Source organism: Dreissena polymorpha, chromosome 6, assembly GCF_020536995.1.
Source record: "Dreissena polymorpha isolate Duluth1 chromosome 6, UMN_Dpol_1.0, whole genome shotgun sequence".
Classification (NCBI taxonomy): domain Eukaryota; kingdom Metazoa; phylum Mollusca; class Bivalvia; order Myida; family Dreissenidae; genus Dreissena; species Dreissena polymorpha.
The window spans coordinates 87634196-87660848 of NC_068360.1; the positions used below are offsets into that span (position 1 = coordinate 87634196).

The window sequence follows — 26653 nt, forward strand, 5'->3', positions numbered from 1 at the left end:
TCCAAATAATAGTTGCATTGACAGAATGTGAACAAAATCAAAACATTCTTAAACAAGAGGCCCATGAGGGCCTGAATCGCTCTACTGCTATAAACACTGTGCAAGTTTGGAAAGAATAAGATGGAAACTGTGTACTTAATCGCGCAAACAAGGATAATTTTCTAAAATTGAAGGAGAGATTATTGTGTACTTATTTCTCCGATACTGCTCATATTCAATAGGGTTCAAGTCCTCATTGATATAAAGATACTGTGCAAATTTGGAAGTAATTGGATGAAAACTGTGGAATTAATTGCGTAAACAAGCGGGATTTCAAAATTTTCTCATACTCAAGGGGAAGTCATTCTGAATTTATTTTTTTTTAAACAAGGGCTGTTTGTAAAACATGTGTAAAACATGCATGCCCCCATATGGGCTGTCAGTTGTAGTGGCAGCCACTGAGTGAATACATTTTTGTCGCTGTGACCTTGACCTTTAACCTAGTGACCTGAAATTTAATAGGGGCCATCTGCTAGTCATGATGAATGTACCTATGAAGTTTCATGATCCTAGGTCTAATTATTCTTGATTTATCATCAGGAAACCATTTTACTGTTTCAAGTCACCATGACCTTGACCTTTGACCTAGTGACCTTACAATTAATAGGGGTCATCTGCCAGTCATGATCAATGTACCTATGAAGTTTTATGATCCTAGGCATAAGCATTCTTGAGTTATCATCTGGAAACCATTTTACTGTTTCGAGTCACTGTGACCTTGACCTAGTGACCTGAAAATTAATAGGGGCCATCTGCCAGTCATTATCAATGTACCTACAAAGTTTCATGATCCTTGGCGTAAGCATTCTTGAGTTATCATCCTGAAACCATTTTACTGTTTCGAGTCACTGTGACCTTGACCTTTGACATAGAGACCTGAAAATCAATAGGGGTCATCTGCCAGTCATGATCAATGTTCCTATAAAGTTTCATGATCCCAGGCTTAAGCATTCTTGAGTAATCATCCGGAAACTATTTTACTGTTTCGAGTCACTGTGACCTTGACCTTTGACCTAGTAACCTGAAAATCAATAGGGGTCATCTGCCATGCATGATCAATGTATCCATGAAGTTTCATGATCCTAGGCCTAAGCGTTCTTGAGTTATCATCCGGAAACCATCTGGTGGACGGACGGACCGACCGACATGTGCAAACAATATACCCCCTCTTCTTCGAAGGGGGGCATAACAAGGGTTTGAGTCCTCATTGATACAAAGACACTGTGCAAGTTTGCCAAGAATTGGATGACAATTATGGACTTTATCACATAATAAAACTGAATTTTCATTATTTTTTCAAATTCAAGGGGAGATAATTCTGGACATATAACTCCGATATTGCTGATTTTCAATAGGGTTTGACTCATCATTCAGATAAATACACTTCAAGTAGGGAAATGATTGGATGACAACTGTGGACTTAATTGCGTAAACAAGCCTTATTTCACAATTTTATCAAATTTAAGGGGAGATAATTCTGGATATTTTACTCTGATGTAACCCATTTTCAATAGGGTTCGAGTCCTCATTAATATAATGACACTGAATAAGTTTGAAAAGAATCGGATGAAAACTTCGGACTTAATCGCGTAAACAAGAAAAAGTCTAACACACGCACGCACACACGGACGGACGGAAACCACACCATGACACACCATGACATAAGCTCTTCAGGCCTTTGGCCAGTAGAGCTAAAAATACAATTTAACCATATAGGCTAATTACAAACATTTGCCAACTTCTATTATGGATGATGGATGGAACCTGTTTAGTAATATACAAACAAATTTGTATGTTTACTGATTCCAGTTTAAAAAATATTGAAATAACACACTTTTGTTGTTTATTTACAATTCAAAACTCTGATTAGTGTATAAAAATTAAACACAAATATTGTGTGTTTTTTACATAGAGCCTTTCTTGTAATCTAAAGTATGAATGCCTTGTAACTGTAAGTCACAGGGTATTTTTATTGCGCCCTGTTTGTTTTCTAAATGAGAACTTGACTTCTGTTGGACGCAGTCCTTTGGTGTGTTTGTGTGTTGTGTTGGGACTGGAATGTGGTGTACCAACTGGCGGAAAAATAAACTTGGTCGTCTCCGCCTGTGAGATACGTCTGAGGGGGAGCAGTCTAGAGTCGCGTTGAAACTGAAAATATTATTATATTTCCAATCATGTCTTCACCAATAAAATATTGTTTGATAGTGTGTCAGTTCATTTTTCTCTTAAGTAGTGAGTGAACATTTACAATGACCATGAGCATTAAGTGCTGTCTGTTTCTGGCATGATCAGCACAGAAAGCCATTAACTTTACAAAATTTTCATTTTTTAAAAAAAGTAGTAAAATGCAAAAATTCTCTGGATATCATTTCATTTTGCTAGATAAAATAAAACAAGGGCTGTTTGTAAAACATGCATGCCCCCCATATGGGCTGTCAGTTGTAGTGGCAGCCATTGTGTGAATACGTTTTTTGTCACTGTGACCTTGACTTTTGACCTAATGTAAGTTATCATCCGGAAACCATTGTACTATTTCGAGTCACTGTGACCTTGACCTTTGACCTAGTGACCTGAAAATCAATAGGGGTCATCTGCGAGTCATGATCAAGGAGGGAGTAAGATGGGGGTACAATGTGGGGTGTGGAAATTAATTAGATGTTTAAAAAAAATGTGTAGGGGTGAGGGGGGTGAGAGGGGGGTATAATGTGGTGTGTGGTAATTTATTAGATGTTTAAAAAAAAAATATTTTTTTTTTGGGGGGGGGGGGGTGGGGGGGGGTATAATGTGGGTGTGGTAATTTATAAGATGTTTAAAAATAAATTGAGGGGGGGGTGGGGGTAGGGGGGAGTGAGAGGGGGGTATAATGTGGTGTGTGGTAATTTATTAGATGTTTAAAAAAAAATTGGGGGGGTGGGGGTAGGGGGCAGGGGGTGAGAGGGGGGTATAATGTGGGGTGTGGTAATTTATAAGATGTTTAAAAACAAATTGGGGGTGGGGGGGTAGGGGGTGGGGGGTGAGAGGGGGGTCTAATATGGGGTGTGGTTATTTATTAGATGTTTGAAAAAAATAAATTTTTATTTGTTTTTTTGGGGAGTTGGGGGTAGTGGGGTGGGGGTGAGAGGGGGTATAATGTGAGGTGTGGTAAGTTATTAGCTGTTAAAAAAATGGGGGGTGGGGGGTGGGGGGGGGGGGGGGGGGGGGGTAGGGGGGAGTGAGAGGGGGGTATTGTGGTGTGTGGTAATTTATTAGATGTTTAAAAAAAATGGGGGGGTAGGGGGGGGGGCGTCGGGGGTGGGGGTGCGCGGGGGTCTCCTGTGGGGGTGTGGTTCTTTCTTCGCTGTTTCCCCCCCCTATTTTTTTCTTGTGGGGGCTGCGGGGGTGGGTGGGGGTCGGGGGTGCCCGGGGGGTATCCTGTGGGGTGTTGTACTTTATCCGCTGTTTTCCACCACACTGGGGGGTGGGGGGGTAGGGTGCTCGGGGGGGTTGGGGGGTGAGAGGGAAGTCTCATGTGGGGTGTGGTAATTTATTAGATTGTTTAAAAAAAAATTGGGGGGGGTGGGGGTGGGGGAGTAGGGGCGTAGGGGGGGAGTGAGAGGGGGGTATAATGTATTCATAAAAAATAACAAATGATCTCACACTGACATGAACAAATACCCTCTATTAATTAAACATGAAATTTAAACTTATTGCATTTGTTTCCCCTGTGTATAAGAAAGATATAATAGTGTATTACCTCCCCTGTCCTGCTTATATTTATATCAATCAACACAATTAAACATTAACACAATATTTAATATACAAAATATACAAAAAATCTCATATTCTGATAATATTTTTACTGATCTACTTTATTTTACTCAAAGGATGATGTTTCATTGGACTGATAATTATAGATTTAGGATAACAGACCAGTTGCTTCAGTTATATTGTTCAGAGTTCGCCCTGTTGGCCGCGTATGCCTTCTTGAGTAATCATCCAAAAACCATTTTACTATTTCAGGTCACCGTGACCTTGACCTTTGACCTAAAAATCAATAGGGGTCATCTGCAAGTCATGATCAATGTACCTATGAAGTTTCATGATCCTAGGCCCAAGCGTTCTTGAGTTATCATCCGGAAACCACCTGGTGGACGGACTGACAGACCGACCGACATGAGCAAAGCAATATACCCCCTCTTCTTCGAAGGGGGGCATAAATATGTGTTTTGTTATATACATGAAAACAATATTTAGATTTTATACAATTATTTTTTTTATTGCAATGGATTCCTTAAAGTTAGGACAATACACAACCCCACTTCCATTTGATTACATATATTTAATTCAATTGATCTTTAAATTCATATAAGCTTTAAATATTTGACCTCTATATTGCATACATGTATACCATAAAAATTAAAAAAAAGAGTTTATATCATCTACATAATTGCTGTCCAATGTGCAAAATGAGCTAACAGAAGCATTGCAGAACTGGCATCAAAATCTACATTACTGTGCGAATAAACTACTAAAATTATTAGAAAGATATCTAATGTAGGTGAAACACCAACATTATGAATTGTTTACAAAAGAGTTATAACTTATGTTGTCATATAGCAGGCTACATTCCACTATGAAGAAATGGTTACACAGCACACTATTACAACCCATGCAATAAACGACACACATTTATATGTGTACAAACAATAACGAGTAAGATATTTCAGCTGAACAACAACATCATTTATTTAATTTCGTCTTTTTTTTATCAGACGGTTCCTTTAAATAAAATCCAAATATAAGACATTTAAACAAAGAAAAGATATTTAAACCTAGAACGTTAGAGATATTATTTAATATTTGTTATTATTACAAGCATTGTAGCAAGCTTACCAAGAGCATTTATCTAATATTTGTCTCACTATGTAGGGCATCATCTGATGACTTAATGACTTTGACAAACTGAGTACTTGCCATATAGAGAATACTATGTTAGTGTAATTGAGTGATTAAATTTGAGTTGAAGAAAAGTTTACATGGCGAGAATGGCCAGATGAGTAAGATAAATTTTAAGTTCCTAATGACACTATCATAGTATTCTATTTATCCTACACTTTGTTTTTTATATAATTTTTTGGTTCTGATGCAATCAAAATAGCAGTCATTAATTGTTGTTTTCTCTTTAGCTCAAAAAATTTAATGTTGCATTGGATTGATAACTTACGGCTTTTATCTATATATGGGATATAGATGTGAAAAGTAATCATTCAATTCATGTATAAATCCAAAATTAAGAACAAATGAATGAGAAGTGAAAGGCAAAAACGTAGCCCCTACATACAGGTGAAGATTTAAGACAAAGTGTTGAATAAACCTATAGTTTATTCAATGGGGCGTAATAGCTTCTATAAAATCATATTCCTGTAGGATTAATTAACAATCGAACACCTAGTGCTGTACGATTCCGTTATGTTGATCAAAGCTCATTCCCTTTGTTTCATCTTAGCAAGTCAAATGTAATAGGAAAAAAGCATGTTTTCTATTATTTTGGATTCAGCATGGACCGTACCTCAACTCAAACTTGATCTGTAAGTAATGTAGATAGACTCACACACAAATAATCAGGTCATATCTCAAAGCATTCAGGAAAAAAACTCCGGAAACGAAATGCTATACAGATGGACAGATACACAGAAAGAGGGACAGACCAACGGACAGTCCAACTGCTATATGCCACTCTACCCTACGCATAAAAAATAGATGTGATAAATATTCAAACTTATACATCCTTGGAGTTTTTTCAAGACATTGGTTGGTTATCAGTAGGCAAGAACTAATAGTTATTGTGTTTAGTATTGCATAAAGCTTGTTGTATGTTTTATTAAAATATTTCTTTTATTTAAATAACATAAACAAATTATATAAAGTATTGTCAAACATTGAAAACAGCTGTTTATACTTTATGATTTCATTCTTAGCTTGTTGATTTTAGCTTTGCAATACCTGTTGTATTATTTAAATCAAACAATACAAAAGAAATTGAAACAACATATACTTATAAAAAGGTAAAAAAGTAATGCAAAATAAAACATAACACATCAATAAATTATTAATGACCGTTAAATGTTATATGTAAGCCTAGATCTGCAAAAACAGGGCTTACAGCATGTGCCTTAAGTGTCGTCTCATTTCAGTCTGTGCGGATTATTCAGGCTAATCTGGGACAACATTTTACTTACATGCATTTAACCCTGTTTTCCCAGAGAAAGGCTCATAGTTATTGTTTGTGACATTATATACTGAATACAAGCAAAAGCTATAAATAAACCAAAAGCTATAAATAAACCAAAAGTGAATTTTGTTGTTAAAGTGCTCATGCTAAGTTAATTAAAAGTGTTTAAACAAGTAATAAACAAAACAGTATTAATACAAAGGCTATCAAAACTGAATGCATACAATAGTTGGTATGAGAGCTACAACACGTTTGGAACTGGAATACTTCAATATGCCTGTGAACAAGAATCTCAAATAGTGCCATAACGAAGAGGATTCTTATCCCCAAATATTTCCATGCATCGACAGAAGTGTGGCATTCACAAAGCTCATGCAATGGATGTAATAGATTTATTTTTAGGAATGAGATACTTTCGGAAAACCCCATTAATCTACTGGTACAAACAAAGATGACCCATGTATAATGTTTTCATAATAACCTATGTTATCGACCATAATTATATGAATGAAACTGCAATTGGTTGATACAATAGGCCAGCGTTGTTTGTTCTCAGTTTTTTTGTACTGAGAGATTAATTGGACTTCCAAAGTTTAGTCCAAACAGAGATAAGTATATTGATAATTGTGGATTTTTTTCACTTTTGCGGGATTAGTTTGTCCAACACCAATGCATTATGTTACCCTAGCAATTTATTAGTCAGCCATTAGCTTATGTTGCATCCAACAACTGCAGTTTAACTTCAAAACGGAACCCACCAAAATAATCCAGAAATTCATCGGCATAAATACATCACCAAATTCTTAGTAGAGAATACACATTCTTATATTGTAAGTTACAACTTTAATACACCAGATCGTACTGGCTGAAATATTCCTGGTTCCAAATTGATGTTTTTGTTGACAACACCAAACTGTGCAGTTTACAAGCACACCATGTTACCTATCTCACACTGGTCAGTTTCAATAATGTTGATTTGTGATAGGGTCAGTTTTCCCGTTGAGCGACTAACATTCACCGTGTATCGGTCCCATGACTTCTCGCCGCGCTGCATCAAAACAAGCCAACAGTAAAGGCTAGCTAGAAAAGGCTCTTATAGAAATAGAACATGCATGAAAGTATGTTGCAGAGTTTTTTAATTACCTATGATAAAACTATAATGGGGTTAAGTTAATTGAAACCCTTGCAACACACTTGCACATTATTATGTTCTATATAACAGTATGAGCAAACTAACAATGGGTAATACACAAGTAGAAAATGCATACTACATGTGTGATGCATAATTATTTATACATGTGCGGGGAGGGCAATAAAAGTGGTTATTGTGATAGAAATAGTATTACAAGTATATACCAGTAGTCATAACCTGTAAACAATAATATTTAAACTTATGTTTCTTTATATGAAAAACACAATTGTGGCCTTTGATACAGAACTACATGTTAATTATTAAGGATATTTCAACAGAAAAACAAAATAAGATAATCTTGCAATAATAGAACTGTTCCGTATTGTAAAAGAATAAATATAAGTCATGCATGGTAATCCAACAGTACAACTTAACAACCAACAGTTTTTGTCATTCACTATAATTTATAAACACAATTCAAATAGTATGACTTATTAAGATAAAAAGAAATGTAATTAATACAGAATGGTCTGCAATAATTTAACCATTTAATTACACCGTTAGCAGACAACTTATATGACACAATTCCTAAGCTGAGAAAAAATGTTCAAGACCAAGTTAAACTTCTGTGTATAAATCAAAGCAAAAAAACATATCAAAATACCAAAAAAACATGCAATAACAAGAGATGTGTTCTTCAGAAACACAATGCCCCCTACTGCGCCGCTTTGAAATAAAATTTCTATTTATCATTTGGCAGGTATAGAAATCATCTCCCTTAAAAGCTTATTACTTCCCTTGGATTTTAAAATTACTAAGTCAGACATCACTGACAACCAAGGCCTGTGGTTTATCAAAGAGATCATAGCCAGAGTTCATCATGTATCTATGGACATAAGTCCACAGGTATGTAATGAACCCTACCATTCACTTAGTACAGGAAAGAAATGATACTTATATCATTTAAAAAAACCTTTGACAAATCAATCATTTGAGTTATAAATAATCAAAATAAACAAGGCTATTGTCAAGCAATATGGTCCCCTACTGGCTCCAACATTGTCAGAAATTCCACCATTTTCAGATTATTATTTTTTGGTTGCCATAGCAACCACAATTTTTGACGTAGGAACCAAATGAAATGACGTGCATAATGTCCATATTGCCATCTATCCATGTTGCAAGTTTCATGAAAAAATATTAAGAACTTTTAAAGTAATCGCAGGATCCAGAAAACCACCATTTTCAGCAGTATTTCTAGTCTATTTGTTGCCATAACAACCATAATTTTTGACGTGTTAACAGAATGAAATAATGTGCATAATGTCCATATTGCCATCTATCCATGTTTCAAATTTCATTAAAAACTTTTAAAGTAATCGCAGGATCCAGAAAAGTTTGACAGACAGACTCACAGACAGACAGACAGACAGACAGACAGACAGACACAAAGAGCGCAAACCATAGGGCCCCTCCGGTGAAACCGGTAGGGGACAAAAATCTGTACAATAACTGTGAAAAGAACTTAAATTCTTGGTAAAGAAATATATAATCTGAGATTTATAATTATATAAATTACTTCCCATGAAAATAATTGTCTCTAACAAATCTTTATTTTTAGAAGCAAATAATTAAAAGCCACTACCGTGACTGTAGATTCACCACTCAAAATGTGCAGCTTCATGAGATACACATGCATGCCAAATATCATGTTGAATATTAAATAATTATCTCCCTTTAAAGCTTATTACTTCCCTTGGATTTGTATTTTTGACCTTAGTCCTTGAAGGATGACTTTGACCTTTTACCACAATGTGTTTGTCAGAAACACAATGCTGCCTATTGCGCCGCTTTGATTTATTTAACAAAAATATATAATTTGGCAGGTCAGATAATTATGTCCATTTAAAGCTTATTACTATCCTTGGATTTGTTTTTTTGACCCCGTTACCTAGTTTTTGACCCGGCAAGACCTATATTCGAACTTGACCTAAATATTGTCTAGTTACAATTTCTAGCCAAGTTTGGTAAAGATCGGATGAAAACTATTTGAAATAGAGAGCGGACACGAAAAGTGTGACAGACTGACAGACAGACTGACAGACGGACAGGGTAAAAACTATATACCCCCTTTTCTTCGAAAGGGGGCATAAAAATTCAGTGACAAATGTAGTATTAAATGTGAAGACATGTCTGTAAATTGTTGACCCGCTACAGTCATTCACATAAAAACAGTACCTATCCAACATGCAAAATTCTTGGCTATGTATTTCAACATTTACCAATACACAATCTATTACACAAGATATCATTTTATCTTCCATCCAACATGCAAAATTCTTGGCTAGCCATTTCAACACACAACAGTTCCCAATTTATTGCACATAATATTACTTTTATTCTCCATTTATATCAGATACATTTCTCTTGCAGTTATAGGTTACCACTTTTATAACCTGACACAGAAATTAAGGCGTGAGTGTGACCATGTTTAACCCTTTTCGACTAGGATAGGTATTTTGATGCATTTGAAGTCCCTTAGAAAGTTTAATTTAATTAAAGACCTTTTTTACAAGATTCAAATTTTAAAGGCTTCATTTCCAACCCTAAGATACTGATGAGCAGCAAACAGCATAAAACCTGAACAAAAATTGGTTAAAATAGATCAAACAAGACTATTACCAAGCAATAAAGGTCCCCTACCTCTCCATATTGCCATCTGTCCATGTTTCAAGTTTCATGAAAAAATGTTAAGAACTTTTAAAGTTATCACAGGATCCACCATTTTCAGTAATATTTCTTGTCTATTTGTTGCCATGACAACCAGAATTCTTGACGTAGGAACAAAATGAAATCTCCATATTGCCATCTGTCCATGTTTCAAGTTTCATGAAAAAATATGAAGAAAATTTAAAGTGATTGCATGATCCAGAAAAGTGTAACAAACTGACAGACACATAGAGCGCAAACCATAAGTCCCTCTCTGGTTTAACCAGTACGGGACTAATAATATTCCTGTGAAAATATTGTAATTGTGTCATTCAATCATAGAACGTGGTTGACCAAAATTAAGTAAGACTATAGACTAGAATTCCAGTGTTTATCCTTCGATTCCCTCATATCCAGCGTCTCCTAGTATCAATAATTTTGTTACATTAAGAACGAGGCTCTCTTGGTGAGGTCCCACACATTCACTCCATGTTTCACTAAGATTTCTATGCTTGAAAACAAATACAAACACAACCAAAATATGGAAAAAACAAGCATAATTTCATTTCAAAATCTTACTTCAACTAAAATAATCCAAATGTATCCATATTCCATACATTTTGCTAGACCTCTTCATTAAATACCAAATACATTGCAAAGAGAAGCAGATGACTAAACTTATGTACACACATTTGTTTAATTTATTTTCACAAAAATTTACTTTCACTTGCTCCCAATTAGCACAAATTGTTGCATGAAATTCATTATTATATATTCTAACTAACATAAGAGCTGTGCGCTCACATTCCGTCAGGTGAAATACGCATATTCAGTGGGAATGCAACCGTCCCTATATTGTAATAGTAATATACATGTCGGAAAATTGTTGTGCCTATTTCAATCCAGTATTTTCCTTTTTGTTGTGATGTCTTGATACCAGGTACCACATGCATAGTGAATGTTATTGCGGTTGTGCATGAAACTGTTGGCTTTGCGTGGTTAAACACGCTTTAAATAAACAGTTTTGACATAGATTTAACAGAAATTTAATAAATCTTTAAAGGTTAATTCTTATATATACAGAATTCATAAGTATCATGTCAATGTTGTCAGTATCAGTTCAATTTTGTTGTTATCAGGTCAATGTTGTCAGTATCCGCTCAATTTTGTTGTTATCAGGTCAATGTTGTCAGTATCCACTCAATTTTGTTGTTATCAGGTCAATTTTGTCAGTATCCGCTCAATTTTGTTGTAATAAGTTCAATGTTGTTAGTATCCGCTCAATTTTGTTGTTATAAGTTCAATGTTGTCACTATCCAATCAATTTGTAATAATAAGGTCAATGTTGTAAGTCTCAGCTCAATGTTGTTGATAACAGGTCAAAGTTGTCAGTCTCATGTCTATGTTGTCAGTATCAAGTCAATTTTGTAGATATTATGTAAATTTTGTTGTAATCAGGTCAATAATGTCAGTATAAGGTCAATGTTGTTGATATGAGGTAAATGTTTTCCATCTACTACATGGCACTTCCAATTTTAAAGTCATTATGCATACCATTTGAATTTTGTTTGGTAGCTTATCAATTCGATTTCATGAGTCATCAGAGAAATTTAAACAAATATTGTTTTTTTATGGTCGCAAGTATATATACAAAAAATAATATGCCAAAAACAATCCTTTAAATGCTTTTTCCAATGTTTATTTTTATTGTAAATGAGTTAAACAGAACATTAAGTGAGCATAATAACAATGTAGTTCTACAGTAGAACAGTAATTCCACTTTTATTTTGTATTATTTTAAATAATGAATAATTGTTTTTAATAACTTTATAAACCAAACAAAATCATCAAATAAAGTGTCCACAAATAATATTTGAATAAACATATTGGTAATAAACATAAATTAAATTATGAAAAATATTTGGCAGGATTATGACATTGTATATTCAACACATTTGTTATGTTATTGACTATTGCTTCGTCACCATTTTTAAAATTTAAATGGCTAATCAACAAATGGATTGGCAATGTAAGGTCATTCAACATAATTTGAAATGCTTAAAGTCCTAGAGCTGAAAAGGATTGTGAGAACATGTTCATTTTTCCACTCAATTGATGGAACTTACCCATAAACATATACTGGGAATTTTTATTTTATTTTTGGTGGTCTAAATGTTGCATATTGCACAATCCTAAGCAGTATTAAAATATATCACAGTGTATGAACATCATTGTGCAAAAATGGGTCTTATGCCATACGCTGCCCATACCTTCTGACCAGTATGCCCATTCATTCATTCTGGTCTGTAGCTTAACTTTCCACTATAAAGTCACGGAAGTGTTTCGTGGTCTCGTAAGCAGACAAGTTAGCTCCTGAACAGATTAGGCAAATTCACAGACTGATCCGAGATATGTTGGCCCCATGTGTCATTAGACCCATTTTCGCATGACATGGCTCATATACGTCTCCATTCGTGATTTTTCAATAACCAGACTGTCCTACTGCAGTATTATTGACTGTTGTACTTTAAAGATACTTTAAAAACATGCAAATTTAAACAAAATGTGCCAAACATCAGTAACCTAAAATAACGTAAAATAACGTAAAATAACAGGATTTTTATATCATTTAAATTGTTATAGCCATGCCAATTCAGCCATTGTCCTTCTGCATGCCAATCTAGCAAATTTCTTTTCGATCATTCCACTAACATCATACCACCAAAATGCAAAATAAAATTATGACCATATGACAATAATACAAAACATATCATGTGAATGTTTCAAATGAAACTGTGCAGGTAAAACTAATAATTAGTGTGGAAATAATATTTGGAAATGAGGTCAAAGAGGTTAAGGTACTGTTACATTGTTCACCTATCTTCAGATTAAACTGTCACACACAAAATGACCTGGTACATGACGGTATAAATGGTTTCTAAATCAGTTATTTAAATTTTGAAATGGAAAAAAAAAGGATTTGCAAATGATTGGCAAGGTAATGACAACATTTAAATGGCTTTAGACAGGAAAGACACTTTGAGTCTTTACTGGTGTTTTGATAAGTAGAGACTTCCTTAAAACAAACAATTGCTTTAAACCGAAAGTACCGTCCCTGATTAGCCTGTGCAGAGTGCACTGGCTACTCTGAGACGAGACTTTACGCACATGAATTACTCCAAGTTTTACCTGAGCCCAGTTCCTATGTAGGGACAAACATTATTTTTTTATTCAAAGTTAACTACATACATAGTTTTGTATACAAACGAAACAAGAAATGCTAAAACAGTCGCGAAGCCTAGTCTTTACCGTCCGTAAAGTCTTTATGGATATAACAAAGAAGCATTAAATGATCTTTTAAAAGCATGACATCCGAGTCACCAAGCAGAGACCACACTTATTTCTGAACAACAGACGGAAAAACATATGGGCCATGCTCTATAAAAAAACAGGGTTTAATGCATGTGCGTAAAGTGTCGTCCCAGATAAGCATATGCAGTCTGCACAGCTAATCATGAAAGACACTTTCCGTGTGTATGATATTTTTCTTTTAAAGAAAGTCTCTTCTGAGCAAATATGCAGTTTAAGTGGAAAATGTCGTCCCTGATCAGCCTGTGTGGACTGCACAGGCTAATCTGGGACACACTTGACCTCTTTGCATTAAACCCCCTTTTCACAGAGCATGGCCCACATATAGAATTCTAAGTGAGTGTTGAATACAGATTGGTTTATTTAGTGAAGCTTAAAAAAGAAACCACAAGCTGATGTGGATGTTTCAGGTTTTGCCAGGCAAAGAAACTTATCATTATTCAAAACTTATCTGGTATTTATCGCATCATTTAAACAAGAGCACCGCATAACGGGTGCCACGCTCGGCTGCGAAAGCTTGTCAGATTTTTTTTTTTTAGAGGTCACAGTGACCTTGACCTTTGACCTAGTGACCCAACAAGAGATGTGTTTGTCACAAACACAATGCCCCCCTACTGGGCCACATTGAAATAAAATTTCTATTTATCATTTGGCAGGTATAGAAATCATCTCCCTTTAAAGGTTATTACTTCCCTTGAATTTTGTCCAATCCAACCGGGGGAGGGGGAGGGGGGGGGGGGGAGGGGGGGGAGGGTCTCACAGTAAATTATGACCAAGTCAGACACTGACAACCAAGGCATGTGGTTTAAGAGATCATAGCCAGAGTTTGTTTTTTTCTTTTTCATAAAATCATAGCCAGAGTTTTTTTTCTTTTTCATAAATTCATAAAAAGCCAGAGTTGATCATGTATCTATGGACATAAGTCTACAGGTATGTAATGATCATCAAAGAAATTATAATTTTATCATTTAAAAAAAACTTTGACAAATCAATCATTTGGGTTATAAATACTCAAAATAATAAATCTGTACAGTAACTGTTAAAAGAACTTCAATTCTTGGTAAGGAAATATATTATATGAGATTTATAATTATATAAATTACTTCCCTTGAAAATAATTTTCTGTAACAAATCTCTATTTTAAGTAGCAAATAATTAAAAGCCACTACCGTGACTGTAGATTCACCACTCAAAATGTGCAGCTCTATGAGATACACATGCATGCCAAATATATAAAGTGGTAATGTTCAATATTTAATAATTTCCTCCCTTTTTAAAGCTTATTACTACCCTTAAATCTGTATTTTTTACCGTAGACTGTAAAGGATGACCTTGACCTTGACCTTTTACCACAATGTGTTTGTCAGAAACACAATACCGCCTACTGCGCCGCTTTGATTTATTTAACAAAAGTATATACATGGGCAGGTCAGATAACTATCTCCATTTAAAGCTTATTACTTCCCTTTACTTTGTTTTGTGCACCCTAGACATTGAAGGATGATGTTCACCATGAAATTCTACCACTCAAAATGTGCAGCTCCATGAGATACACATGCATGCCAAATATCAAGGTGCTATCTTCAATATTAAAAAAGTTAATGTCAATGTTAAGGTTTTAGCACGACGCCTATGGCGGACGGCGGACGACGAGCTGGCTATGACAATAGCTTGGATTTTCTCCGAAAACAGCCTCGCTAAAAATTGCTGGAAACTAGGAAGTGATGTAAATAAACAAAAATATGTCACTATACTTTGCGTGTTTGGTGTTTCTCAACAGTGTTGAAAACAACAACATTTATTAGATGGGGTGTTTATTCAGTAAGTTGGGCTTATCAATTGATATGTGACCTGGTTATAAATAGCAACAGTAATAGCACAGAACAATGTGACAGTACCCTCACCAAGTTTATTCTACAAAATGATGGTAAAATAATGGACAAAATATTTAACCGTCTTGCCTTAATACCTCTCTTTACAGCAATATTTCATATCTCTACAATAAAAATGGCATTTATTAGCGGTAAGTATAATAAATTCAGCAGAGCTCCAGATAAGGGTCGTATTTTCGTAATTACGAATTATTTTCAAGTCCGTTACGTATTTATTTTAAAATCTTGTCGTACCATTAAGAATTACAAAATCAAGTTACAAATATTATTTTTACATCGGTTCGTATCGATTTTTATTGAGTTCTTTTCTCGTATCAAAGATCTTTGCGGTGCTTATATAGAATGGTTATCGGGTTTGTTTAACAAAGCGCATTTTTTCCAATAAAAGCGGCGTATACATTCTATCTGTCAAAGAACAATGGCGGCGCCCAGAGAGCGTCCTAAAAAACTGCAAAGCGTCCAAAAACACGCTTTTAACATATTGTACGCAAAGTGAGCCGAAGTTAAATGTTTAGAAAGATATTATAGAAAAGATCTTATACGATGTTGTATGTTCAGTTACCGACACAGTCGGAAAAGCTAAACAAAAACGCGACACGACGGGTCCAAACTTAAACACACAAAAAAACATTGAACGAGTGGAAGGGACAAGTCCCGTGGCTAATCGTTGAAAAGATTGAAGGGGAGACCCGTTTTAAATGTGAAATATGTAAAAATTCATCTAAGGCATGCAATCTAAACACAGTTTGGGCATGTGATGGTATTGGAAAAACAAAATTGTATAATACTGAAAAGACAGTACTCGTATAAATAAAGTTGCTAGTATGTTTATTTTGATTTTTTTGCATGAAAATAACCATTATTATTTATTTTTAGGTCATTCAGAAAAAATAAGAATTATTTTCCAAAACTTAGTAGTAACGTTAAGAATATAATTTCAGAGTTAAGAATTCTTTTTGAAAATCTGGTAGTAATTTAAGAATTTCACAAAACCTTATCTGGAGCTCTGTTCAGTAACCATTCAAACCATGCTTAACCAATGTCTACCTATTAATGTGATTTTTGTCAATATGATAAATATAGCTATAATTTATATATAACAATTAACAAATAGCAAGACATATAAATACATATGTTTCATCTATATATGTTGACCTACAATACATTGTAAATAATACATAATGATTGAAAAAAAGTATTGATCGGCAGCACAGGGTGAACTTGCATACAATAATTTTAATAATATATAAAGAAGTCTCAATATTAATCAGGGTCATTTTTTGTAAAAAGTCTTAAAACAAGATAAAGTTATGACAAAATTACACAGTATAATATCACAGATGTTCAAAGATGGAATTTTGTTGATGAAGAAATTGATGAAATACCTATAAATGTAATTAACAATGTTATTCCATTTGTTTATGATTCTTGGAAACCAGTATGATATTTGTGTATTTGGCAATGATGTTTCATGGCGAATCCTTGAACATCAAAATATTGGAATACCATTTTAAACCCATCTAACCATATTATAATATATTAATATAACAACTGAAACAGTCAATCACTCATTTATCCCCTGGAAAACCATAATTTTCATTAACATAATCATAACAATTAATCTAAAAATATATTTGTTGTCTTCAATATTTTGGATCATAACTGGAATATGGTTGCTAGTGCACTAGCCCAGCCTCGAGGATATATGCTTGTTGGGGGTGGGGAGAAATGTGTTTGTTTCTGTTTAATACTCAACATGAACACCATACCTCATGAGCGTTCTAACAAAGGTGTTAAAAATTGAGAAAATCAACTTCTGTTAAACACCAGTCGAATGCTATGATATTCCTCTAACGCTATTTTAGATATGTATTTAAAAACCCTCGTGCAAAAAATATATAAAGCGTTAACATACATATGCATAATGCTTGAAGGTAAATACATTTATACTACCAACTATTGCCCTTGCGAACCAGAGTACAACACTGCGCTTTAAACATGTAGCATTTGCAAAGTGATACAATGCTTCATCTACACAATTATATTTGTCAAGGCCAGTATTCACAAAGCAACTAAGGGAAATCTCAACTTGAATTGAAAGGGAAAATTTAAGATCTAATCTGCTATCAGAACCCCAATGTTTTCTTCTGACAAAAGAATACAAAATATGTTTTTTAATTAATACTAACTTATTTCAAACATTTTAATGTCAAGCCTAAACATGACACAGCCAGAAACTTCTGGAAATTTATTAATTGAAGTTAATTCCTTAGTTTTAACCTCGGGAGCTTTATGAATACGGACCCTGATATCATTTACAATTTTTTTTTGATTCCCATACCCTTCATAAATATAGTGGACAACAAAAGTCTTCAATCTGGCCTTGTGTTCACAAAACATTTTTGCAATCGAAAATCGATTTTAACTGACATCGATATTCATTTTTGCCGCTCAACTACAATGGAAATCTATTTTCAATGACAAGCAAAATCGATTTTCAAGTGCAAAAACTGTTACGTGAACACAAGGCCAGATTTGCAGAATTCATATCCTAAAAAATTCACTAGTAAATGGTATCCAAAAGCTCAAAGTGTAGGTACAATTTACTAACCTGCAATTGCGGACTGATGGAATGCCGGGTGCTGATATCTGTGTAGGCTCGAAACACAATGTCAGGCAGTAAGGCCAGGGTAATGAGCCCTATCTCTGCCAACCACACGCTGGCAGACTGAAGTACTGTGTTCCAGTCATACAGCAGATAGTTGTGTTCACTCAGCAGGGACCTGTTGTGGGATAAAATGAGCCGCATTCTCAGATAACTGGGCTTAATGCATATGAATAAAGTTTCGTCCCATATTAATATGTGCAGTCTGCACAGGCTCATCAGGGACAACATTTTTCACTATTATGCTACATTTTTTGTTACTTACTGGGCTCTTTGTGCTTAGGCGAGCTAAAGTTCTAGTGTCTGAAGTCATTTAAGAAGCAACAGAAAAGTCACGAACCTAGTAAATACAATCATCCAGGTCTATTTTGTAAAAATTTTAGGAGAACAATCTTATCAGTTAAGTGCTTATTTCAACACTTATTGTATTTTTAAAGACATTTTGTGTTCACTTCACTAGACCTGGAACAATTGTCATACTTTAATTTGAATACACCAATATTAGCTTTGATAAATATTGGTATCGATTGACTTTTATTATCCACTGCAGTGTAAGCTGTTAGCGTATGTTACACTCAGTTAACATGTATAGGCAGGTTTATCTTAACATAACAAGAGTTTATCAGTTTAATATGTTCAAAGCTCCATTATGTTAGACTAACTAGAGGCTTACAATTACTACTACAAATGTGTATTTAATTGAAAACGTTTTAGTAACATATCAACAAGTTAATAACAGTGATATATAACTATTTCATGTGAATAAAAGGTACATAAAAACATACAGATAACAGGAAGTAATGCACACCTCTCAACAAAATGGGGACAGCTTTAAGTTCAGTTCATAAAGGTTCAGATTTTGTGAAGGACTATTGTTGTGATGCTTGTGAAAGTAAACAGATGGTAGAAACTGCAGAGATTTACTGTGAAATATGTCTGAAGTGTTTTTGTGGAAATTGCATTAATTATCATGGTCAATTATATGCTAACCATGTCATATATGGGAGAAAAGACAAGAAGAAATGGTCTCTTACTAAGAAAATGGCAAACTTTATACAGTCATGTGATGCCCACACAGACAAGAAACTAGAAATATTTTGTGAGGACCATAGTAAACTGTTCTGCAGTAATTGTGCTTTCCTAAAACACAGGTATAAAAAACATTGACCTGTTTTAATTTATGTTAAAGTATCAGAGAAAACTTCAACAATTTTGACTTTGACAAACATTATTCAAATGAATTCTACATTTGAACAAACACCAATATTCAACTACGAAGAACAGTATATTTATCTGGCTCAACAATTCTACAAAAAATACCAGTAGGACTGAAACTTGTGCTTAATTCCCAGGTTCTTTATCTGAGGCAAGTAAATACTAGTCTCAAACCAATGTATAATTACAGGATAAATTTTCATTCCTCGTAATAAAATATAGTAAACTATGATAAAACGCACTATGATACAATATCATAGGAAATGGAACATTGTTGTTTTTATTTTGTAAATTACATAATCGTTTTTCTTCATTTCATAATACAGTCGAAACTATAAATTGTAAACTTATTAACTATAACTATAAAGTCACTGGCACTGTTTGTAACTATAGGTGTGAAAAAAGACTTCAAACTAACAAATTAGCACTTCAAATATGAAATTGATAAATACGCACACAAACTTGAGACGCAGCCGTATTAATGCCTTCTTAATAGCAATAATTCCAAACATTCAAATTAAACATTCAATTTCTAAATAACAATACAATATAAAATTATAAAAAGTTGGGGCATCAAATTGCTTTGAAGTTACAGAGTATGAATCAACAGTAAAAAAAAAGATGACATACTGAACTTTATTTTGACAAAAACAAACAACAACTTCTTTTACACTAACGTGTACTCTAGATTCTCAAATATTTAAGAATTGGCCCATCAAAAGCATTACATGTTCATGTTTTTCAGTGTGGAAGTGTGCTGTGAGTCCAACTGGTGGCAGGATCTATGTCACTTACAAATTCAAGGACAAGCTCCCTATACTGTCAACAGATGGGACGCTGATATCCACCTTCACTGATCCTGAACTATAATGTCCATTTGGAGTGCATGTAACACCTACCGGTCAGGTCCTTGTGTGTGGGTTCAACTTCCACACTGTCATACAGGTGGATGGAGAGGGCAAAAGAAAGCTGGCTACTCTTGCTACACAAAAAGATGAATTGCACTACCCAGCATCTGTTTGCTACTACAGCAACACTAACAAAGTCATTGTGGGAGGATTTAATAACACCAAAATCCTTACACTCAAACTGCTATAGCCACCATTTGTATTTTACATATAACAACATCATTGTTCATACTACCTTTCCAGTAGTGTCATGTGTATTCAGGTGGACAGTAAAAGCATGCCTATTTTAACAGTTTAACTCTCCATAATTCCAGGTTGTACTCAATTGTCTGACAGATCAACTCTCCATAATTCCAGGTTGTACTCAATTGTCTGAAAGTTCAACTCTCCATAATTCCAGGTTGTACTCAATTGTCTGACAGTTCAACTCTCCATAATTCCAGGTTGTACTCAATTGTCTGACAGTTCAACTCTCCATAATTCCAGGTTGAACTCAATTGTCTGACAGTTCAACTCTCCATAATTCCAGGTTGTACTCAATTGTCTGACAGTTCAACTCTCCATAATTCCAGGTTGTACTCGATTGTCTGACAGTTCAACTCTCCATAATTCAAGGTTGTACTAAATTGTCTGACAGTTCAACTCTCCATAATTCCAGGTTGTACTCAATTGTCTGACAGTTCAACTCTCCATAATTCCAGGTTGTACTCAATTGTCTGATATGAACAGTTCAGTTCTATGAGCAGTTTTTTTTCTTATATCAGAGTTTATTCCTTTAGTAAAATCGAAATGTGCTTGTCTTATTATGTTCACCTTATTGTCCAATCCACCATAAGCTATGTGACTCTGAGATAATACAGCTGTTACATGTTTCCTTTCCATTATACAATTACTCACATATTATATCTCACTTTGTCTCTCGGGATCTCTTAATAGACATGATGACATAACAATATATCAAATAAACAAGAGTTCCGCGGTCGGAGATGACCGCATTGAAGCCGGATTTTTGATTTAAATGACAGGAAAGTACCTTTCGTGTTTTTGTCAATGCAATACTTAAATTACTGAAATATTGTTCAAAGGTCAAAATGAAATGTAAGTACTTTTCAAGGCATGAGCAAACCTTGTGTTATGTTTTGAATGCATGCATATACATGAACAACAATAACATTTAAGGTCACAAATATGAACTTGAATTGACAATTTATACCAAAGTTATAACATGAAATAAGAACTTTAACATTTTTACATTCAAGGTCACAGTGACCTTGACCTTCAAATGAATGACCTTGAAATGTCCAGTGGTTACTTACTAGTTCTGGCCAACCTTCATGTCAAGTTTCAAGACTCTAGGTCCAAGCATACCAAAGTTATAACAACTTTAACATTTTTACATTCAAGGTCACAGTGACCTTGACCTTCAAATGAATGACCTTGAAATGTCCAGTGGTTACTTACTAGTTCTGGCCAACCTTCATGTCAAGTTTCAAGACTCTAGGTCCAAGCATACCAAAGTTATAACAACTTTAACATTTTTATATTGAAGGTCACAGTGACCTTCACCTTCAAATGAATGACCTTGAAATGACCAGTGGTCATCTGTTAATCCTGGCCAACCTTCATGTCAAGTTTGAAGACTCTAGGTCCAAGCATACCAAAGTTATACCATGAAATAAGAACTTTAACATTTTTACATTCAAGGTCACAGTGACCTTGACCTTCAAATGAATGACCTTGAAATGACCAGTGGTTACTAACTAGTTATGGCCAACCTTCATGTCAAGTTTCAAGACTCTAGGTCCAAGCATACCAAAGTTATAACAACTTTAACATTTTTTATATTAAAGGTCACAGTGACCTTGACCTTCAAATGAATGACCTTGAAATGACCAGTGGTCATCTGTTAATCCTGGCCAACCTTCATGTCAAGTTTGAAGACTCTAGGTCCAAGCATACCAAAGTTATACCATGAAATAAGAACTTTAACATTTTCGAGCACGCCGCATCCCCGCCCGCCCCCCCGCCCGCCCGACAACATCAATCTATAAGCCGAGATTTTTTCGAAAAAAATCCGGCTAAAAATTGACTTGTTTAAATATTAATCTTTACTCATTACTGAGATATTCAACTTTGAAAAGTGTTGTGTTAGACAAGTCTTCAAGTGTATCCATTTTATTCTTTCCATTTGTTTCACGGTTTTGACAGAAATTTCTAGTAAGTAGTATGCACACATGGTTTAAAAACCACTTATTTGGCCTGTAAACTGTCTTTTAATACTTAAATGAAAATAAACGTATTATGTCTATTCTCCGAAAGACAATTCTTTATCTAAACTGCACCAATAGTTTATAGTAATGGGTACTAAATACGCATACTCTACACAAATCTTTACCACTTTGTTTACAAGTCAGTAATATGCCATTTTTGCAAGGAATTGTATGATTGGCTTTTGACATCTACACTACAATTATATATTAAGGTTTCAGGCAATCAATAGGTCATGCTATGAAAACAAAACCATTACTTGTAGTTAAAACTTCACAAATTTTGTAAATGAAAACATAACAAAGTAATTTATCATTTCTAATGTCTCTAGATTGAAGGTCAATGTCACAAATTAAGGTTAAAGGTAAAAGAAAAGAAATCGGTTGAGACTTTGTCCATTCTAAACATCAAATTCTTTTTTTACTGACAGGGTGACATGAACACTCTTTGTTTACTTTAAATAATATTTAAATTGTTATGGTATATGCATTATATTTTATAAAAAAGTGACTGATTGTATCAATGTAGTCATATTTTAATGATGCAAATGTAGTTCTTTATTGATATTGTCTATATTTATATTACATGATTGATGATTGTTAATAAGTTCATTAGTGTTTTTCCAAGGCCTTTTCTGCATAGCGCTGCACCACATTGACATTCTGAAGCGCCACTCTGCTCTTTTCAAAGACAAAAGCCACCATGTGCCCTTTTCTATAACACCTTAATGGCCAATTTACCAAACTTATTAGCCCAGATGTCTGCAAAAACAGTTTCCATCATTGTCTGTGACACTCTTATACTGCATGTATTTCTTCTTTGACGAGAACATCTAATGAAGTATTTTAAAACACTAAATCCAGTTTTATCCAGATTTTCTGTTTAATCATCATACAGTTCAATAACTGGTATATTTATGACGTTTCAAAAAAACTTTCACAATGAAGATTTAGCATGTTTGATATGATATTAATTTAAAGAAAAAGGCCAATTCTAAATCACTCGCAAATTACTTTGTTAAAATGCACAACAAAACTTTTAAAGGAAATCAAAAGATCCCTATATTATCTCTGCTACGAAGTTTTCAAACAAAAAATACAACCATGATTGCCATGGAGATTATGTGACATTCTACATGTACATAGGTTTCGCGCTCTTTTTATTGTGGCAAAGGATCAACACAAAATACATTAGCAGTGTTTAAGTGAAGTTCAAGTCTGTTAGATCTATCGTCCTGTGAACGTAAAAATCTAGAAGGGTGTTTCCGATTACAAATTGTATTATGCTCATTTCGAGAATTCATCAAAACAATTATCGTTTTTGTAATTGTAATAAATTAAATGATAATTTGTTTTAAAAATTAACAAGTCTAAATAACTGTTTTGACAATATTATGAAACAAATGCATAATTCCTCAAGGATAACACCTGGATGCTATCATCATGCAGTCTCCTAAAGAACTGGCCAGGATTTAATAATGGTGTACTACAATGTAGGGACCAATTACCGTAAATACACGAATATACTATGCACTCGTGTTTAATAATAACCGGTAGTGTAAATGTTATTATATATCAAACAAACTGCTACTAAACCTCTGACATTATCAAATGATAGTGACACGCGGTTATACACACATGACTGATTCACCAATTTTCACAATTTAAGTGCCTTAGGGCCATGTTTCGGGAAAAATGTAAAACAAATCAATCTGAAGACTTCTTTTGTCTTGAGTTGTTGTAATTTATATTATATAATATATACCAATAACATAAGTTGCGTTACATTGTACATATACCACATACTCTAATACTCTTTGTTAAATAGAGAACCAATTTAAATATAAAATAACATTGTTGCCTCTTTTTTAATAAAAGGCTGATAACACTTACGGCCATATGATGGAGTTGTAGACACCAGTTCCCACAGTGTATGTGACGATGAAGAACGCAAACCCAAACCAGATAGCCGGGGACCAGTAGTGGATTGTCAGGCAAAGCTGGCAAATAGGGTTAGGGGTTATAATATGAAGCTTGTTCTGGGAATACGGGGCTTAATAGATTATTGTAAAGTGTAGGTCCACATACGCCTGTACAGTCAGTACAGGGACAACATGAATGTTTTGTTCATAGGCAATCTGTTTTCATCAAAAGTTGATAAGAAGAGACTTCCTATAATAATTTTTTTTTAAGTTGGCAGTGTTATCCTTGATTAGCCTGTGTTGACTTCACAGGCTAGCAGACTGGAATGACACTTCACACACATGCATTAAGCCTAGTTTTTAAAGAACAAGGCTCATATTGTTAAAGTCATTTAGAAGTTCAATGCAGTAGGTATAGTATGTTATTTTGTTCAATTAGATTAAACATAGTACATGGTGTATATAGGTCAGACAATGGTTACTAGATCATCTTGTAAATGCACTTTATGAACATTATAGTTGATGACCATCATCATTAGAATTTTTAATTTAAGATGATGTGAGTATAACATCTTTTATCTCTAGGTTTCTTTACACAAACAACTTATTGTTGTTGAATACATGCAATCCAACTCTCGTATTCCACCACACATTTTTACTGCATAAATATGTAAAACAATTTGTTTGTATTTGTTTTACAAGTGTTTTAGAAGTGGATTTAAATTATCAAGACATCTACCAATGGACTCACCTTTAAGCAGACAATCATGAGACTTCCAAAGTACACGATAGAGCCCAGCGTCCAGTTACCAATCATCTGAGGAACAAACAAGACAAACCACAGAGTGTAAATTAAAAGCCTTGGAAATACATTCCATGACAAGACTTGTTTAAGTTACACCAGTAGAACTTTACATGAAGAAAACACATCCTAACACATTGAAATACATTTGATATTTGCATCATTAAGATGATTTAATCTATTATGACATGATATTCGGGCAAAACTGACGTAACCACTGTTATTATGCTCCATGAAAATGTGTTTAAACATAGTGCATCATTCGCTTTTGATAACTAAGACAGAGACATTACAACCAAATATTCGTGATACAATTTTAAAAAGCATGTGTACTGTACATACACGTCCATCTGGGAACACTGAGGTCTCTTCACCCATCAAAAACACAGCACCAAAAAACATCACAGCACAGTGCCATAGACCTGTATGTAATACATAAACATCACTGCACAGTGCCATCCTGTATGTGGACAATTATAAGCTTTTTTCAAGCAAAACTGGGTATCATGCACGCTCATAAAGTGTCATCCCTGATCGGCCTGTGTGGACTGTAATGTGGGATGACACTTTAAGCACATGCATTAAGGCCTGTTTTCTCAAAGCGAGGATCAGTATAAATGAGAGTGATCACTGACAGTGTCTGACACCCCTCACTGCTTAGTCAGCTGTGTTCAAGGGCACATAAAACAGGACAGTGGGGACCAAAGGCATGCACAAGTGCCTTGCACATCTGCATTTCATGGTGGTGACATATTTTTTGCACAATGATTGACTTACAAACCAACAAACAGACAGTGACTCCACTTAAACGCCTCACTATAAAGCTCATTAACTGTCATGAAGATTATCATAACAAATAATTACACATGAGTGAAACAGACCAATGTGTAGAACTAACATATAAATCGCTTAAACTTTTCAATGCATTCAACTTCTTAGTTTATTTAAGTGATTTGAACATGTTATGTTAAACAAACGTATAACAACATACCAGTACACACATTGTTCATAACATATTTAAACAAGATATGTGTTTGTCAGAAACACTATGTCCCCTTTTGCGCTGCGTTGAAGCTATATATTTGACCTTTGACCTTGAAGGATGACCTTGACCTTGACCTTTCACCACTCAAAATGTGCAGCTCCAAGAGATACATATGCATGCCAAATATCAAGTTGCTATCTTCAATATTGCAAAAGTTATTGCAAATGTTAAAGTTGGCGCAAACCAACCAACAGACTAACAGACCAACCAACCAACCAACAGACAGGGCAAAAACAATATGTCCCCCACTATAGTGGTGGGGGACATAAAAAAAATACAATTCATCAAATAGTCTGTTGGTTTTTAGTGATTGACTTGGAGCAATATGATCATTAGTCATATGGATTTTCTACAAGCGTAATTATTTCCAAGTGCATTTACCGATTCGACTCTTATGTATCAATGTTAATACAAATGACAACAGAGATAAAATATTAAAATACAAATGTGTAAGAAAACCTGATAAATGGGGATGAT

The 26653-nt window shown here is 34.4% G+C and overlaps 1 protein-coding gene and 1 long non-coding RNA gene across 52 annotated transcripts in view; one reads left to right on the forward strand and one right to left on the reverse strand.

Moving 5' to 3' along the window:
- LOC127836161 (phospholipid-transporting ATPase IF-like) overlaps positions 1-26653 on the reverse strand; it is a 254660-nt gene that overhangs the window by 182111 nt on the left and 45896 nt on the right. For 25 of the 48 annotated variants that reach the window (XR_008028629.1, XR_008028631.1, XR_008028628.1 and 22 more), the window contains exons 25-28: positions 25474-25553; positions 25081-25146; positions 24301-24407; positions 17964-18135 (exon numbers count right to left, since the gene is read on the reverse strand). Coding sequence is in view for 44 of the 48 variants with exons in the window: in XM_052362602.1 (XP_052218562.1) it covers positions 17964-18135; positions 24301-24407; positions 25081-25146; positions 25474-25553 (425 nt within the window). In the remaining 4 variants the exon portion in view is untranslated. Of the gene's footprint in view, positions 1-1945; positions 2188-7192; positions 7299-7606; positions 7620-15429; positions 15457-17963; positions 18136-24300; positions 24408-25080; positions 25147-25473; positions 25554-26653 lie in introns of those variants that run through there. The other 23 variants (XM_052362631.1, XM_052362637.1, XM_052362639.1 and 20 more) reach the window with 10 other exon arrangements.
- On the forward strand, positions 18607-20934 carry LOC127836171 (uncharacterized). Of its 4 annotated transcripts, XR_008028633.1 has the most exons (5): positions 18607-19168; positions 19978-20454; positions 20541-20626; positions 20670-20712; positions 20799-20934. It is a non-coding gene; the product is annotated as an uncharacterized LOC127836171 (long non-coding RNA). The 4 variants fall into 4 exon arrangements; XR_008028635.1 differs by lacking the exon at positions 20670-20712 and having other exon boundaries at positions 18609-19168; XR_008028636.1 differs by lacking the exon at positions 20670-20712 and having other exon boundaries at positions 18610-19168; positions 20584-20626.